The 16707-nt window shown below is 39.5% G+C and overlaps 5 protein-coding genes across 8 annotated transcripts; 2 read left to right on the plus strand and 3 right to left on the minus strand.

The window, feature by feature from the left end:
• Nucleotides 1-20: 20 nt before the first annotated feature.
• sirt4 (sirtuin 4) lies at nucleotides 21-5404 on the plus strand. 2 transcript variants are annotated; one of them, XM_080425187.1, is made up of 4 exons: nucleotides 21-64; nucleotides 1137-1621; nucleotides 3307-3601; nucleotides 4187-5404. In XM_080425187.1, the coding sequence occupies exons 2-4, from the start codon at nucleotides 1137-1139 to the stop codon at nucleotides 4337-4339; spliced, it is 933 nt and encodes a 310-aa protein (XP_080281313.1). In that variant the 5' UTR covers nucleotides 21-64; the 3' UTR covers nucleotides 4340-5404. The 2 variants fall into 2 exon arrangements, with proteins under 2 accessions (XP_080281313.1, XP_080281314.1); XM_080425188.1 differs by having other exon boundaries at nucleotides 23-163.
• Nucleotides 5405-6471: 1067 nt separating this feature from the next.
• On the minus strand, nucleotides 6472-7622 carry cUnh1orf74 (chromosome Un C1orf74 homolog). Its single transcript, XM_080425190.1, has one exon. The coding sequence runs from the start codon at nucleotides 7319-7321 to the stop codon at nucleotides 6512-6514; it is 810 nt and encodes a 269-aa protein (XP_080281316.1). The 5' UTR covers nucleotides 7322-7622; the 3' UTR covers nucleotides 6472-6511.
• On the minus strand, nucleotides 6659-10690 carry tomm6 (translocase of outer mitochondrial membrane 6 homolog (yeast)). Of its 3 annotated transcripts, XR_013932964.1 has the most exons (4): nucleotides 10530-10690; nucleotides 8809-8930; nucleotides 7559-7626; nucleotides 6673-6786 (listed from the first exon to the last, which is right to left on the minus strand). XR_013932964.1 is itself a non-coding variant. In XM_080425199.1 (3 exons), the coding sequence occupies exons 1-2, from the start codon at nucleotides 10637-10639 to the stop codon at nucleotides 8834-8836; spliced, it is 207 nt and encodes a 68-aa protein (XP_080281325.1). In that variant the 5' UTR covers nucleotides 10640-10690; the 3' UTR covers nucleotides 6659-6786; nucleotides 8809-8833. The 3 variants fall into 3 exon arrangements, 2 of the variants coding, with proteins under 2 accessions (XP_080281325.1, XP_080281324.1); XM_080425199.1 differs by lacking the exon at nucleotides 7559-7626 and having other exon boundaries at nucleotides 6659-6786; XM_080425198.1 differs by lacking the exon at nucleotides 6673-6786 and having other exon boundaries at nucleotides 7501-7626.
• Nucleotides 10691-11229: 539 nt separating this feature from the next.
• Nucleotides 11230-13375, plus strand: uqcc2 (ubiquinol-cytochrome c reductase complex assembly factor 2). Its single transcript, XM_080425197.1, has 4 exons — nucleotides 11230-11405; nucleotides 12638-12712; nucleotides 12917-12983; nucleotides 13195-13375. Exons 1-4 carry the CDS (start codon nucleotides 11268-11270, stop codon nucleotides 13314-13316), a joined length of 402 nt encoding a protein of 133 aa, XP_080281323.1. The 5' UTR covers nucleotides 11230-11267; the 3' UTR covers nucleotides 13317-13375.
• tspo (translocator protein) lies at nucleotides 12969-16214 on the minus strand. The gene is made up of 6 exons (XM_080425196.1): nucleotides 16139-16214; nucleotides 14893-15070; nucleotides 14626-14764; nucleotides 14324-14493; nucleotides 13120-13302; nucleotides 12969-13047 (listed from the first exon to the last, which is right to left on the minus strand). The coding sequence occupies exons 2-5, from the start codon at nucleotides 15066-15068 to the stop codon at nucleotides 13266-13268; spliced, it is 522 nt and encodes a 173-aa protein (XP_080281322.1). The 5' UTR covers nucleotides 15069-15070; nucleotides 16139-16214; the 3' UTR covers nucleotides 12969-13047; nucleotides 13120-13265.
• Between the last annotated feature and the right edge of the window lie 493 nt (nucleotides 16215-16707).

Here is a 16707-nt window from a genome sequence, read left to right on the forward strand (position 1 = left end):
CAAATGGGTCGCATCCGGTTCTCACTGTCGCTCGAAGGCAGCTCAGGCATCCTTTTTCAGTGTGGTAAATAAAGACATTACTTTTTCCACTATAAAGTTTATATTTACCTTCTGATATGCTATTATAGAATTAGCTACTTCAGCACGGTGTTGGGACAATAAGGTACCATTTACAATTCATCCAGAAGATATGTTAGCTATAGCTTTGACGACGTATGGCTTTGAGCTGTTCCTGTAACGTTAGTCTCTTGTGACTCAAATCCTAACATGATTTCCTTTTATAGCTAAATAAAACGACTTAACTAGACTAAACGTTACTATGTTGTTGTGTTACTGTGTCAGGGTTATATCATAGATCCACAGTAGTCTTCTCTCTCAAATGGATTGATAGAATACTTTATTAGCTGTTGCCTGTTTGCAAAAAAACAAAGCTCAGGAAAGTGTTTATATACTCTATATGTGTGTGTTTATATATTTATTTATTTGTATACACAGTCTGTTGTGTAATGTATACAGTATGATTGTATATAATTGTTTGCGTGTGTTATATGTAATTACATGATTAATATTTATCATGAGTCATGACACATAGCTTTCCTGTTTCTTTCACATACCTTGTACATGCCATGTCTCATGGAGGAGGCGACACCATAATGGAGAAATGTGACCTTATAAAATAAAAGTGGTCCAATACATCTGTTTGACCGATATTTTGTGCATATCGGTGCATTTTGTACCATGGTATCAGACTTTAAGTTGCCATGGATACCACTTGTTTTCCTCTCAAATCTGTATAGTTTTTGTTTGTTTCTAAATAGATAACTATACACATTGTTAATAAAGTTCTTAATTATCTGGAGTAATAGATTTAAAAAATCACATATTTTGAATGTATTCAAAAGAACATGTCAAGCACTGCTCTAAAATAAGGGAAACAAACATGCCTGTCTATAATGAAAGGAATGTGCACAGACAGTGGAATCAGATGCCTTTTAGGTTACAGAGTCCACTACATAAATTATGGGTCTATCTATCCTGTTCCCCCAAATATTGGAATCAGTATTGGCCTTGACAAGTCCATTTGGGATGACCGCTATAAAATAACGCACAGATTTTGTATGTGTCTTGACATGTAGATGCGACTGCCATGGAGGCCCTCTGTGCTTTGTACAGCACCGGGAAAAAGTTCCTCCACAGTTCCCGCGAGACTGATGAATTTCGTGCCTGCCAGCAGCACCATTGATGCACATGCCCTCGAACGGCTGCAAACCTTTGTATCCCGTGCCTCAAGACTCTTTGTCGTGAGTGGTGCAGGTATGTCTACAGAATCCGGAATTCCTGATTATCGCTCAGAGGGAGTGGGACTGTATGCCCGCACTGATCGACGCCCCATGCAGCATATGGAATTCGTTCGTAGTGCCAAATCTCGTCAGCGCTACTGGGCAAGGAACTACATGGGGTGGCCACAGTTCTCCTCCCACCAGCCCAACTCTGCACACAAGTCACTGCAGCACTGGGAGGAGAGGGGAAAGTTGCACTGGCTGGTCACTCAGAATGTAGATGCCCTTCATTCTAAAGCAGGACAAAAAAGACTCACTGAACTTCATGGGTGTACACACAGGTATGGCTGCATTGTCTTACACACATACATCAACAGGGATTCCGCAAGACTAGTGCAGTCCTAGGCGCACCACAGAGAATGAATTGGTCAGCAACAAGACTAAACATCAGAAAAATATACCACTATTATATGCAGTTTTTGGGCGGTGAAACCGCCCCTATATGTGAGGTTTGGACTATTTGCACCCCCCAACCCTGCGCTGTGATTGGCCACCAGTGTACCCCCCTAACCCTGCACCGTGATTGGCCAATCACAGTCTATTCAGGACTGTGATTGGCTAGTGAAACATGACACATGTGCATAGCCCTATAAATAGGACTATGCACTTAAAAAAAACACATTTATGTTTTTTTTAAGTTAGGGGTGTACAATGGTTGGTCCACAATATTACTTTTCTTTAAGTGAACTTCCATCACTGTGATGACCACTGTGACCACACCGCCCACTTCACACTGGGTGGGATTTTTTTAAAGAATGTTTAGTTTTCACTGTATACTTAAAATATGAAATAGGGGAGAAAAAAATGGTGACCAAATTTGTATTGTTTATTTTTTTACATCATTCAGAGCAACCCATTTTGTTCAGCAATTTGACTTACAGTGTAAGAACATACACATACACGTCCGACACTTATTTCCTTTTTTTGTACACAGGGTTACCCTCCCTTGCCTACCCCCACACCCCTTCCTACAATCCCACCCTCCTGTTGGTTCCATCATGACTACATGACACTCCACATAATGCAATAAATACATACAGGCTCTTGATGACATAAAAAATGTAAGCAAGTGGGCTTTGACCTTTGCTACAGCACCTATTAGTGTATCAATAGATTGTCTTTTGGCACCGTTTGCTCTTACAATTGACAATTCCAACCCTAAAACATTCAGAAAATATTCAATTTTTAACCCAAAGGGAGTGTGACAGTTTCCATATGACACAAACAGTTTTTTTTGCAACAGTAACTGTTTTTGAGTGACTGGTAAGGAGAGTGTGGAAACATAATTGAATAACAAAATCTGAGGCAAACCGCAAACATAGAACCTCAACCTCAAACAAATCTGATGATTCACTGGCCACCTGAGACCAAAACATTTTGAATCTGGGACATTCCCAGAACTTCCCAGAACATATGCATACTGCATATATGTGGCCAGGGTTTTCAATGAACACAATTTGAAGTTGACAACATTTTCTTGGAGTTAAATCAAATCTATGTATCAATGTATAGTGAACCATCTGATGATTGTAATTGCAGGAAGTTATGGCAATGTTGTTCCACACTCTCTTCCAATCTATATGCCCATGGTCTTTCAAATCTATATTCCATATTGTTGTAATCCCCATGTAAGTATTCGACACTTGTTGTAGCTCTCCATAAACATGAGGGACAAAACCATTGGTGAGAAACCTCGACAGTGGTCATTAGTATTGTCAACTGGTACACCTAAATCAAACTTACCCACCTTAAATTGTATTAGCTGCAGCAGGTGTGATTTACCCTGTTATGACACGTTTATGAATAGGGTCCATCGTAATAAAAGCTGCACACATGACTAGAATTCCTCCTGTATTATAGACTGATGGTGTAAAAAATAAATAAAAAGACAAATAAAGTATTTAGTCAAAGGAGCTGCAGGATAACAAATTATACACAAAATGATATGCATATCTGTCCTTCTTAGGGTGATGTGTCTGGGCTGCGGCGCTATCTCACCAAGGGAGGAGCTCCAGAGGAGATTCTCAGCACTGAACCCTGGTTGGACAGCACAGGCAGGGGGCGTGGCTCCAGACGGTGACGTTTTCTTGGAGGATGAGCATGTCCTCCACTTCAGAGTTCCTTCCTGCCAGGACTGTGGAGGGACACTGAAGCCCGAAGTTACATTTTTCGGAGACAGTGTAAACAAGGCAACGGTGCAGTTAGTGCACGAAAGATTGGAAGAATCAGACGCAGTGCTGGTTACGGGGTCCTCTGTGCAGGTAGGGTTTACTGAGATGTCTTTCATTACAAACTGTTATGTATTTATTGCCACATACGATTCATGTGTTAATATTTTCACCTAATGTGCTTCTGTTTTAGTTTTGATGATGAACATCTCACTTTGGAACAAAACTATTTAAATGTTAAGGCATTGTTTAGGTCTCTGGACATTGTAAATAACTTAAATGTAGGGTAAGTGATATCTTTTGGTTAACATTTTGTTTCGGTTAAAAGGTTAAAGTACTATATTCTGATAGTAATCATTGCTAAAAAGCGTCTGTTCGGTCACAGGGGTCTCTCCAGCTCTTTAGTAAACAGAATATAGTACATTTTCAGGTAGGTGACAACATTTAAGCCAATCAGGAGAGAGCACTGAAAATGCATTTTCTGTTTAATAAAGAGCTGGAGAGACATTGGAGACTCCTTTTACTGAACAAACACTCTATAGCAATGAGTACTATCAGAATATAGAGCTATTTAACACTTATTTTAAGTAAATCACTTACCCTACTTTTTAAAATAAATGAAAACACAAATACAGTTCATGATTGACTCATTGACTATGCTCCTCTCTCTTTCCCTAGGTTTATTCAGGATACAGATTCTTACTGGCAGCTAATGATAGGAAAATCCCAATTGCCATTTTGAACATTGGGGCCACGAGGGCAGATCATCTGGCAGAACTGAAAGTGAGTGCCCGCTGTGGTGAAGTGCTATCAATCATTCAGCCTCGCTGACTTAAAGTCAGAGGAACAGAGTTTGGACAGTATTGCCCACCAGTTCACAGTCGCTCCACAGACTGTCAATGATACCTCAAAGTCAAGTAGATAGCCATGTTATCAACTTGATTTAACTTAAAAGTTTTAACTTTATTTGTATAGTTTTACACCTACAATAATTTCATCTACTGTACATTTGAGATGCATGAAATAAAATGACACTAATCATTTAAAACTGCAGTTTTTACACAGTGATATTAAAACTTTGGGAAATTAGGTTGGTTTTAAGGGCACTTTCTTTGTTTAAATTGGCATTTAAATGTCAGAACTTTTGTTGTTAAACTTGGTTCATCCTCCCCAGCCCACATCATATCATGATATCCTTTAAGGGTCAATCTCAGGGCCTCTTCTGTTTTCTTTATACATGCTTTCCCTTTGGGACTATTTTCCAGAAATGTAGCATACCTTATCAAATGCTGATGACTATTTACTGGTCACACCTAATGACATTTCTTCCATGAATAACCTTTTTAATTGCCTTGAAGACATTAAATGTTGGATGGCTACAAACGTTCTCCGGCTAAACAAAAACAAAAAAGTTTGGCCCGCCAAATTCCATCACCTAACCAATGCACTTGGACTCCAGAGTGCACCCATTTTGGGCACACATGCACACAAACATCTGTCCAGTGCAACGAGAAATGTTCATTGGTTCCACAATACATTTCTGATCTGCTCCACTTCCTGCCCCTAGGTTAGGTCATCCACACAAAATACCTTTTCAGTTCTCCAAATATTCCTTAAAACTAAAGGTATTTTGCTACCCCCCAACTCCGGTACAATCTCCAATCAAAACAAATCTTTTAATCCAACCTAAAGTCCCACCTCTTCTCTGTTGCTTTTAGCTCAGTCTGAGGGCAATTTATTTTTACAATGACCACTGAATGTAATTCTTTTGGTTGTTTGTTCCACTACCATGTTCTCTGATTAGAGGATTTTAGAATTGTATTATCTATGTTTTTATTATTGTTGGTTTGATTCCAAATTGTGATGTTATTTTAATTGTAAAGCACTTTGGGTCAACTTCTGTACTTGTTTTTAAATGTGCTATACAAATAAAGGTGACTTGACATTTTCAACCACATGAACACCAGCATTCATATTCTGGGCATGTCATAGTAAGCGACATTTTGCAAAGATAACAGATTTACAAGCTCACATAGTGATGTTTGTAGATCGGCTATTTTCAGTGTACATAAAGTAATGCTGGTTTAGGTATTATTAACTGAACCGTCTTGAATTTGACAAGATCAACTTGTTTTGTTTTCCCTCATCCTCTGCTACTCAAAGGGCATGTTCGTGCTTTGTACTCAGTAATTAATCATAGAAGGAAATATCTTAGGTATCAAATCAGAAGGAATTTCAGTTCTAAATGATTTCATGACGTAGCTGTTTGACCCTCGGCTCAGTCTGTGTTGAAGTGTCCCTGAGCAAGACAATTAACCCATTAAGACCTGAAGCCGATTCTACAAATGTCTTCTAAATCCCAACAGTATTCTGAAAAAAATTATGTTTCTATATCAGTGGTTCTCAAACCTTTTCATGTCAAGGACCCCCAAAATGATATGTATTTGGCTGCCAAAATATTTTGTTCCAGGGACCCCCTGAAGCAAAGATTTAAGTTACAAATGTTCGCTTTAAAAATATATATATATTCAAAGATTTGCACACATTTTCAAGATTTTTCAAAAATAGCATATCTACAAGCTTGTAGGCTATGTTTTAATAGCCAAAGTTTGAAATAATGCTTTTTAGCTCAAATAAAAAAAGAGACAGATGCGTTCCAGGTCTTAACTCTTAACCCCCGACAGTGTTAAAAATAGCGCTCACTACTCCTAATTATTAGGATGGGTAAATGCAGAAGACACATTTCAGGTCCAAATGTACTTGAAGAAAGGAAAAGAACCTGTAACAAGGGGACACAAATTATATTGTAGTCTAGTCACACTGTAATTAGCAGAATAAAACTGTTACAGTAACTTCAGGAAATATTTTATTCCAGTCCTCAATCTGTATTGACCATTTAGTACCCATTCACCTCTTTCACTAAAGAGGGTCTTGGTTATTTACAAATAAACAACTCATTAAAGTTGTGTTTGAGTCAGTTTAATTGAGGGAGTAAACTTGGAATCATAGACAGACAGAGGGCAATGTGACCACAGATCGGCAAACATTAAGATCACTAAAGACGGTTTGCTGCTGAAATCTCTCTTTAAGTCGAAGGTTCCATCCGTCCAGGTTGCACTGAGTGTCTTTGTGCAGAACTGCTGGAATGCTGAAGGAATACAGCAAAAATGTATGTTCTCCACGGCACGTCTTCCATGTCGCTGAAGCTTTCGTCACCATCAATGGGGTCATTGCCAGGCAGTTCTCAAAGCTTCTGTTCTGGTCAAACCAGTAGGTTGCTGGATATCCCAGCACAATCCCGAAGAGAGAGCACAGGTTCCAATCGTTACATTTTTCCTCAACATGAAGCGTTTTTTCGACCTCAGCTCGTTGTACAAACTGCCTTAACATACTTAACAGTTCTTGTATCATGTTTCTCAAATCGTTATTTACAGGGTCAATGATGCTAGGGTTTTCCAGTGAATGGCAGACGTTAATCACAATGACTTGTTTGTTTATACTAAGTAACTGTTCTAGATTTAACATAACCGTTGCTGGATTAATGATGAGGGCGTTGCCACTTAGAGACATTGTGAGAAGAGATTTGGACACAAACTGGACAGACTGCAGCGAGATCAAATACTCTTGCACTTGCTCTACATCTGCGCCATTACTATCATACAGCAAAGCTGGTTTCAAGCCCATATCGACAGCCAGGACTTGCATAGCCAAGTCCACACTCTGGGCAATAGAAAGGGATTTACTTCTAACAGACAAACATTTGTGAGCAGCAGCGCAAAGGACCTCATGAGAAGCCATGACATGAGACGACATGATTATAAATGATATAACATTGATCTCTCTCTTGTTGCAAAGTGCCACAATGTTACATTTTCAGTTTCTGAATGATGCTCCTATGTGATTTCTAGCAGTTTACATAACTCAATCAAAGAGAAAATAAGCTTAAAAATAAATTAAGGTATTTAAATGTAAAATAAAAAACAATTCAAAACCACCGATGACAGTTTAATATGTTGAGTCACGAAAAACTAGTGTAATGGGTCTGTTTACACGTTTTCACATAGTTGATATTAAGCATTGATCCTGTGGCTTGTTTCTTCAGTTTTGGTCCACGGCACCTAAAGAGAGAATATCGACATTTTAATATATAGGCTTAAAAGGTTCTTAATGTTTTTTTGTTTGTTTTTTCTTAAATTTTTATCCCGCGATTTTTGTAACCCATTTTTTTCACCCGGTGCCAATTTCCTAAGTGATCCTGGGCACTACACCAGCCCTACACCAGCGCTACACCAGTCCCCCACAGCCTAGGGAGGCCAGGGCCGAGCTCATGCTTCCTTCAATACATGAGAGCCAACTGACCTTCTTGTCACCTGACAGGGGGGAGTTTCCCTGGTAGGACGTAGCGTGTGGAAGGAACACGTCATTCCAACCAGTTCCCTTCCCCTCCATCAGGTGCCTCGGCTGTCATGGGGGAGGCGGTATAGTGACCAGGATTACTACATGTTTTTGTGAGGGTATTAACTACCCTAGGAGACACGGGGAGAACATGCAGACTCCACACAGAGTAGGCCCTTTCGCCAACCCCACCTAGGGTATGGGCGCTGATGACGCGGAGGAGAAGACACTCCCCCAGCGCCCACAGCGTCCCCGGCGGGAATCGAACCCAGGACCTTCTAGCTGTGAGGCGACAGCGCTACCGACTGCGCCACCGTGCCCCTAGGTTCTTATTGGTTTGAGGTATTTACACACTGGTCAGAGTGATCTGAGGGTGGCACTGCCCTGCCGAGTACATGCCCTTCAAGTCATTGTGACTCATTCGGTTATTGTGGAGCAGAAATCCTTGCAGCCTAGCACAGTCAGCTATACTTAATATAATTATAAAATACTACTCAAAGGGACTGGTTGTCCGAGTCTAGGACCCGCCGCAGTGGTGTCTGGTAAGAACTTAACCGAGATGTTAAGCCTGATGATTAAGAAGAGTGGATCCCTGTATAATGCAGAGAAATCTGGGTTGTGTATCTGGAGTTTGTGATGTCAGATAGTTTAGTAGGATATGTCGGATAGCTCCATATATGGAGTACCAATATTCAGTGGGTAACCATGGCAACCTATCAAATACCCATATGACGTAAAAGTGAGTGAAATGCTTCGTAACACTTAAAGTTCACTAAATAAAACAAATCAAATAATATAAAATACCTCCAACTTAAATCGGGACACTTTTGGCAGGGTTTTACTTTGAGATCAGCAGCACAGGTAATAATACACAAAACAATGCGTCCCTTTGGTTCTTATAGTACCTCATGCTGTTGTCTTGGTTGTGTGTTATCCCACAGGCTGTGGGGTCATCAGATCAAAATCGGACAGATTTCTTGCAACCCAAACACCAGCTGCAAATAAACCCAAGTTGACCAGTAGGTTCCTATAAAAGAAAAAGGGGGGGGAATACATAAATTACACAATTTACTCGGCGTAAGTAGACCATTTCCCAATTCCAACTGAATAATGTACTGTGTGTGTGTGTGTGTGTGTGTGTGTGTGTGTGTGTGTGTGTGTGTGTGTGTGTGTGTATAGAACTAGGTAGTATATTAGCTCCATAGCGTTAGAAGGGTAACAGCCTAGGGTAGTTGGGCACCAAAACCATCTGGGCACTAGGGACAACTGGGCACCTTGGACGAGTGGGCACTAGGGACATGTGGGCTCTTCGGGGTGTAGATAACTGTCTGGGCACTAGGATAACTGGGCACCTGGACGAGTGGGCACTTAGGGGTGGAGATAACTGAAGGAGTTCTCCTTAACTCCTTCTAACGCTATGGACCAGAGTCAGTAGTAAATAGGAGTCCCGCCAATGATGTGACTCCAGTCCAAAGAGTGTATTATGTCATGTAACATGGAATTTAATATAACTATCACTGCCATTATATGGCTGCTAGCCACTGACGACGTGACTCCAGAAGAGCATGAGCTCAGTGTTGTGTGGTTCTCAAACGTTTTCATGTCAAGGACCCCCAAATTGACACTCATTAGCCCGCGGACCCCCATTTCAAAAGATATGCCCAGGGACCCCCATAAGAGAAGATTTTTTTTACGGCTCTAGCAGTGATTCTCGACCATTTTAATTTCAAGGACCCCCAGTTTGGCATGCATTAGGGCTACAGACCCCCATTTAATGACATTTCTATCACTTGGACCACAATTTATATTGTAAAATCCATGTCAATTTAACTCAGAGAGTGTACAAATGGAACCAAATGGACCCGTTAGGGTCCATTTGGTTCCATTTGTACACTCTCAGAGTTACAGACCCATAAGGGTCCATTTGGTGCCTAATCTATCATTTTGCTGGGGACCCCCTGGAACTCCCTCAAGGACCCCACTTTGAGAACCAATGGCTCAGAAGCAGTGGTGGAAAGTAACTAAGTACATTTACTTAAGTACTGTACTTAAGTACAATTTTGAGGTATTTGTACTTTACTTGAGTATTTCCAATTTTCAGTACTTTTACTTCTACTCCACTACATCTCAGAGGCAAATATTGTACTTTTTACTCTACTACAATTATTTGAAAACTTTAGTTACTAGTTACTATTCAGATATAAACTATGATATAATGAAACATACATTAACCACTTTAACCCTATTTTATACCTAGGCTATTTGAAAATAGCAGATCTACAAGCTCACAACGCGTCGCGATGAGCTTGTAGATCGGCTATTTTCAAATATTTAGTACTTTTACTTTTGGTACTCGAAGTACATTTTGATGCCAATACTTTTGTACTTTTACTCAAGTAAATTTTGAATTCTAGACTTTTACTTGTAACAGAGTATTTTTTATATTGCAGTATTGGTACTTTTACTTAAGTAAACCATTTGAGTACTTTTTCCACCACTGCTCAGAAGCAAGGGCAGAGCTCAGCCTCTGGGTCATCATGGCGTTGTTGCTATTAGCTAGTCAGTTAGCCAACATGCTAACTATGGGAGCTGTAGGAGAAACGTTCCTGTTTGATCACTCACTCACCTTCTGAAGTCATTCCTGTCTGCTGCGAACTGGCACGCGGAGGTGATCCATCCCACCACACCGGGTGGTCGCGAAGAACCAGAACCCTTCTTCACAGCCGCTCCGCTCATCTTTCTTTAAATGGATCTACAGTCTCTAGTAGTCTGACGCACCGGAACCACGCGGAACACAACAGCGTTAATGGGAACGTGAGAGGGGATCGATTTGGGCGTAGCACAAGTACGGTGCCAGTGTTGCCATGTCCCGCTTATTATAAGCGACTTTGGGCTTATTTTTCTGTGAAGTTACGGTTGCGGTTTTTTGTTGGGCTTGTTGCTAAAGTGAAGTTGCTTATTTATTTGGTCTTGCTTCACAATTAAAAAAAAATATTTTAACCAGTGGTTCTCAAATATTTTCATGTCATGGACGGTCCATGACATTAATTAATTTAGTGACATTAATTAATTTGGGGGTCCATCATGGACAGGACCCCCACATTAATATGTATTTATGTGTCCCTACTCCCTAACCCCCATCTGAAAATGTTTTGTGTTTCAAAAATCTTCCAAATATTCCACATTTTATTTCAAGATTTTTTTTTGAAAATAGTAGATCTGCAAGCTCACGACGCGTCGCATGGGGCATGACCTGGTTGCTTATTTCGCCCACAAGATCTGGCAACACCGTACGGTGCGCCATAAAGCTCAAACCTAACGTAACGGGCGAGAGTACCGCGTCTGCGACGTTCAATAACAAATCATGTCCGCCACCAGGTACCGTCGGTTCTTGAAGCTCTGCGAGGAATGGCCGCGGGACGAGTCAAAGAAAGGCCGAGATCTGGGCACGTTTCTGAGGCAGAGAGTAGCGCATGCTTTCCGCGAGGGTGAAAACACGCAGGTATACCGTATGATAGCTTTAGCACACTGTGGCTTTAAATTACAACATCAAGTTCAACAGTCAACGTTAGCATTAGCCCCAGAGGATGAACACAACGCCATCGACCTTGCTGTCAAAGTGTTTATTTTTGTGTGAAGAAGCGTTAGTACAACATTGAATGAATGACGTCAATGTATTATTTAGTCTTTTAGGACCTGTTTAATTAATTAACCCCTCCCACACCCAGTGGTGGAAAAAGTACTCAAATTCTTTACTTAAGTAAAAGTACCAATACTGCAATATAAAAATACTCTGTTACAAGTAAAAGTCTGGAATTCAAAATTTACTTGAGTAAAAGTACAAAAGTATTGGCATCAAAATGTACTTCGAGTACCAAAAGTAAAAGTACTAAATATTTGAAAATAGCCGATCTACAAGTTCACAACGCGTCGCGAGCTTGTAGATCTGCTATTTTCAAATAGCCTAGGTATAAAATAGGGTTAAAGTGGTTAATGTATGTTTCATTATATCATAGTTTATATCTGAATAGTAACTAGTAACTGAAGTTTTCAAATAATTGTAGTGGAGTAAAAAGTACAATATTTGCCTCTGAGATGTAGTGGAGTAGAAGTAAAAGTACTGAAAATTGGAAATACTCAAGTAAAGTACAAATACCTCAAAATTGTACTTAAGTACAGTACTTAAGTAAATGTACTTAGTTACTTTCCACCACTGTTTTCAACTAGTGCTGCTGATGATGTAATGTCTTGATCGATGTCACGAATTGAATACATTACACAGGACCTCAATGGAAACAAGTCCTCAGGACTTTTGTGGGTTATCCTTTTAGACCAAGTGTATGGCTGTCTGTGTACTCGTGCTGTTTGCATTTCTGTCTAATAAAGTATTCAATCAAAAATCTATCAAAACAAGATCTTCAAAAACTAGTTCAGTTGTAGTCTTCTCAGCCAAGCCTATCATTTAGAGTAAAGTCATAATATTGCACTACAGCTGACATCTAGAAATCTGTGTGGTGTGATGCATCCAAAGTGGCATTAATACCATTTAGCATTGTTTGATTGGCAGAAAATGCTACTGGATTAAACCTGTACAGATTTTAGTTTCGGAGCAGCTCAATAATACTCAGTACATAAGCTCTTAAAATAATTGTTCATACAATGAAAGTTCTGTCACTGTCAAAAATGTACATTTATTGTGACTGTTCTGATGAATGGCTTATATTTATTTTTCAGATCTCAGATCCTGAGAAATGTGACCAAATATATGACAGCTTGGCATGTATCAACAGCAATGTGTACAAAGAACGAGTAAGTATATTTAGATATACATTGCATGAGTGATGTTATGGTGATCATCAATTTTATGACTTATTGATAGAACTTATTCACTGATTATCTATTTGAATGTCCTTGGTGTTTGTATTAATGTTGCTTCATCGTGTAAATGGAAAGACTAAAAGTCCCTTTCGTATAGTGGTTTAAAATCTCTTCTTTTTTTTTTACCATGGTCAGTTTCCCCGTGTAAAGGACACAAGCTTTACTGGAGTGACCGTGGAAGAATGTCGATTACTTTTGTCAGGTATGGAGACAGACAACCATATCGGATTTAGTAGAACACAAGCAAATATTCATGTAAATGTATCCTGGAGAATGTCCCTGACCAGTTAAGAATTCTGAAGACAATTCCTAGCTTATCTGTTAAGAATTCTGAAGACAATTCTGAAGACAATTCTGAAGACAATTCTGAAGACAATTCCTAGCTTATCTTGATTGTTTGTATCTTTTTACAGGGAGTTTGCAGCAGATGGATGATGAAAAGAAAGGCTTGTGGAAGACATTAATAGATAGATTCTCCACCAAGTCACCAGAAGATGGTCCTGCCACTCCTGAGAAGGCTCCTGAAAATAAATAGCATTTATAATTTTTTCCTCCTGTCATCCTGCATGTTTTAAATAAAAGCGTATTCCTATATATATTCCAGAGCTTTTACTATGCAGACAGTTGAAATTGGTCTTATTTCTTACATTACATGCCTAGTGTTTTGCTTACACCAGGGAGGTGGTCAGGATAAAGTAACGTATAGATATAGAACAAAAGGAAAGGGTAGGTGGATGAGTGGGAACGTTTCCTGAGTACTAATCTAGTTGTTTGCCATTAATAATTTCCACACACTTGTGTCTGTGTATAGGTTTGTTAAAGATTTGTTATGTTACTGATTTTGTCTTGAAACATTTATACTTTCAAATAGACAAATATGACAGTCCCAACGTCAGCAGTCCTCACAACCCTGCTAGGAAGACCAGCTGAATGTCTTCTATGTAGAATTTTGCCGTAACTTTTTGAAGAGGTCTCAATTTAAATGGTCATACTGGTGTCCAGACTACTGAGTCTTGATTCCCAGAGGTTTATAGCAAAAAGTGGACAGATATTCGCTATATTCTTCATTATATGAATAAGAATGCACATTACTACATTATTTGTGGACAAAAGGCAAAAATAATTTATTAAATGAATATAACTTGCACAATTGATTCAAAACAAGCACACAAACTGAGTAAATGATTAAATAACAAGGGGTGTCAAGATTTTACATCTTAACTGCTGAGATATATATATATATATATATATATATATGATATAATCAGTCACTACGACAATGACCACACCTCCAGTCTGTGGTAACGCATATTTGAGCAAGAAGGAGAGTGATAGAAAAGGAGCCAACGAGTGCTCATGTGATGTGGAATCTCATTCAAGTCTGTTGGAAGCGCTTTTCAGGTGACAACCTCATGAAGGTTGCTTCATGGGTACTACATGTTATTTCATAGTTTTGATGGTTGACCTAGAAGACTCTAGGTCAACCATCCAAAAACAAGCTCTAGGTCCAAGAGCTTGTTAAAACAAAGTGTTGCCTACTACTCTTCTTTCTTCTCAGGGTTGTTTCTCCATATGTAGTAGTTGAGCGAGGTAGCTAGACACAGCCATGCCAGGTAGGGTGCCATGAGCAGAGTAGCAGTGCGGCTTATGGAATACCAGGACACCATGGTGGCTCCAACAGTTCCAGTGAGACACACGATTTCAACGAGTGCCTAAAAGACGACAGGTAAAGGTTTACTTAACATATAACGGTAAGCACAAAATGTGTGTCGTTTACATTTGTTACACCTCTCAGAATCATACAAGTGCTGGTGTATGTTTTTGAATAATATGTTTAAAGTTACCAGTTTGAGCTTGTGTGCACGAAAGAAGATCGGAGTCCAGGCCCAATTCAGGGCAAGTTGCAGCACATAGAGTCCCATGGGCAGCAATGGGCATAACTTGGAGGTTTCAAGTTCTTTCCACACGAGATAGGAAGCGTACCTGTATGACAAGTCCAAATCGTGTAGAAGATTTGATCAGCAAAGACTTCACTGGTCTCAAACTGATGGGTGTAAACAAGTAAAGGAGATATGAATGCCCCGGTATAATAACTAGATTATGATACTGACCCCATGCCTGTATAGAGACATGTCCATGCCACTGGGAACGCTGCATTTGGTGGGCGCCACCATGGCTTCTCAAGAGTAGGGTACCAGGTCTTGACTTCTTTGCGTGTGATGTAGCCCCCAAATAGCCCTCCAATATGTGGCAGCGCTGTCAGTCCCAGCATTGACAGCCACGTCATGTCTAGAGAGAAGACACACAGAGACATTTTGTAGCTGTGATACACACACACACACACACACACACACACACACACACACACACACACACAATCATGCCCAAAATTAGGATGCCAGGGCAAGTGTCAGCCCAGATCCAAATGAACCTTTGTGACTGCTTGTTTTTATGGGTCCCCAGCACATTACATTCTTGAGTTTGAGCTGAACTCTGAATTTGTCTTTGTAATGTGGAATCATTTGTTTGTTTTCATCTCGAAAGACATGCTTAGAGTTAAAGAAGGGCGGCTTGTCACAATATATAATTGGAATGAAGCTCTATGAAGTTAGATTTGGTCATCACCAAATTGTGATTTTACACACATTTCAACAATACCCATGGGACAGTGCCCATCGGTCAAAGTGCCTTTTCATCAGGTCGTGAGAACACATTTACTTTTAGTTTTTTGTTTTAGCAATAAGCTATCAGGTGCAGTGGTGGAAAGTAACTAAGTACATTTACTTAAGTACTGTACTTAAGTACAATTTTGAGGTATTTGTACTTTACTTTCCAATACTTCTACTTCTACTCCACTACATCTCAGAGGCAAATATTGTACTTTTACTCCACTACAATTATTTGAAAACTTTAGTTACTAGTTACTTTTCAGATATAAACTATGATATAATGAAACATACATTAACCACTTTAGCCCTATTTTATACATAGGCTATTTGAAAATAGCAGATCTACAAGCTCACAACACGTCGCATCGCGACGCGTTGTGAGCTTGTAGATCGGCTATTTTCAAATATTTAGTACTTTTACTTTTGGTACTTTAAGTACATTTTGATGCCAATACTTTTGTACTTTTACTCAAGTACATTTTTTATTCTGGACTTTTACTTGTAACAGAGTATTTTTATATTGCAGTATTGGTACTTTTACTTAAGTAAAGAATTTGAGTACTTTTTCCACCACTGAGGTGGTAGCCTGCTAGCCTACCGATTTAGCAAAATCCTGTGACACAACTAGGTTATATATTTACATACATATTACATATGTGTCTATGATACATGTATTTATTTATCTTACCTTCCACTTGTGTGTAACTTACAGTCAGTAGGATCCTGGCTGGTAGCGGTTTGTTTATCTATAAAGTGACGATAACCACACGCACACTGTGTTCTATAGGTTCATATACATAATGTCTCCTTATCATTGTAAACGCAGAGGGTTCGAGCCCAGGACACTCCCATGGACGATGGACGAGGTTATACTTACAGAAACACTCACTGAACACAATAACCCAGAAGACAGACAGACAGTTACACAATATTTACTTTAAAAGCATAGGATGTATGCATTCAAAGAGGCGTGGCTAAGTGAAAAAAGGAGGAAGTCCACAAGCCCACGTGCACGACTACGAGCCTATGGCACGAGCCCAATAATAACCCTATGGCAGCCAGCTTCATAACATTGTAGTAGTAGGGTAGGTAACTAGTCCTAATAGTATATAGGCACATTTATTTCATTTGACACATTTCCAATGAATGCATAATATAAATAACTCAATAACTCAAATTCAAGAGGTTGCTAACCATTTCAACAATAATAATAATAATAATAATAATAATAATAATAATAATAATAATAAACTTGAT

Source organism: Gymnoscopelus braueri (assembly GCF_963280865.1).
Source record: "Gymnoscopelus braueri genome assembly, chromosome: 3".
NCBI lineage: Eukaryota > Metazoa > Chordata > Actinopteri > Myctophiformes > Myctophidae > Gymnoscopelus > Gymnoscopelus braueri.

Coding starts and splice junctions, on each gene's coding strand:
- sirt4 (XM_080425187.1), top strand. CDS start 1,137: ATGCGACTGCCATGGAGGCCCTCTGTGCTTTGTACAGCACCGGGAAAA. Junction 1,622..3,306: donor CTTCATGGGTGTACACACAG/GTATGGCTGCAT, acceptor TGTCCTTCTTAG/GGTGATGTGTCTGGGCTGCG. Junction 3,602..4,186: donor TTACGGGGTCCTCTGTGCAG/GTAGGGTTTACT, acceptor CTCTTTCCCTAG/GTTTATTCAGGATACAGATT.
- uqcc2 (XM_080425197.1), top strand. CDS start 11,268: ATGTCCGCCACCAGGTACCGTCGGTTCTTGAAGCTCTGCGAGGAATGG. Junction 11,406..12,637: donor GCGAGGGTGAAAACACGCAG/GTATACCGTATG, acceptor TTTATTTTTCAG/ATCTCAGATCCTGAGAAATG. Junction 12,713..12,916: donor GCAATGTGTACAAAGAACGA/GTAAGTATATTT, acceptor TACCATGGTCAG/TTTCCCCGTGTAAAGGACAC.
- tspo (XM_080425196.1), bottom strand. CDS start 15,068: ATGACGTGGCTGTCAATGCTGGGACTGACAGCGCTGCCACATATTGGA. Junction 14,494..14,625: donor GTGCACACAAGCTCAAACTG/GTAACTTTAAAC, acceptor GTCGTCTTTTAG/GCACTCGTTGAAATCGTGTG. Junction 13,303..14,323: donor AACCCTGAGAAGAAAGAAGA/GTAGTAGGCAAC, acceptor ATTTATTTTCAG/GAGCCTTCTCAGGAGTGGCA.
- tomm6 (XM_080425199.1), bottom strand. CDS start 10,639: ATGAGCGGAGCGGCTGTGAAGAAGGGTTCTGGTTCTTCGCGACCACCC. Junction 8,931..10,529: donor GACAGGAATGACTTCAGAAG/GTGAGTGAGTGA, acceptor TTTCTTTTATAG/GAACCTACTGGTCAACTTGG.
- cUnh1orf74 (XM_080425190.1), bottom strand. CDS start 7,321: ATGTCGTCTCATGTCATGGCTTCTCATGAGGTCCTTTGCGCTGCTGCT.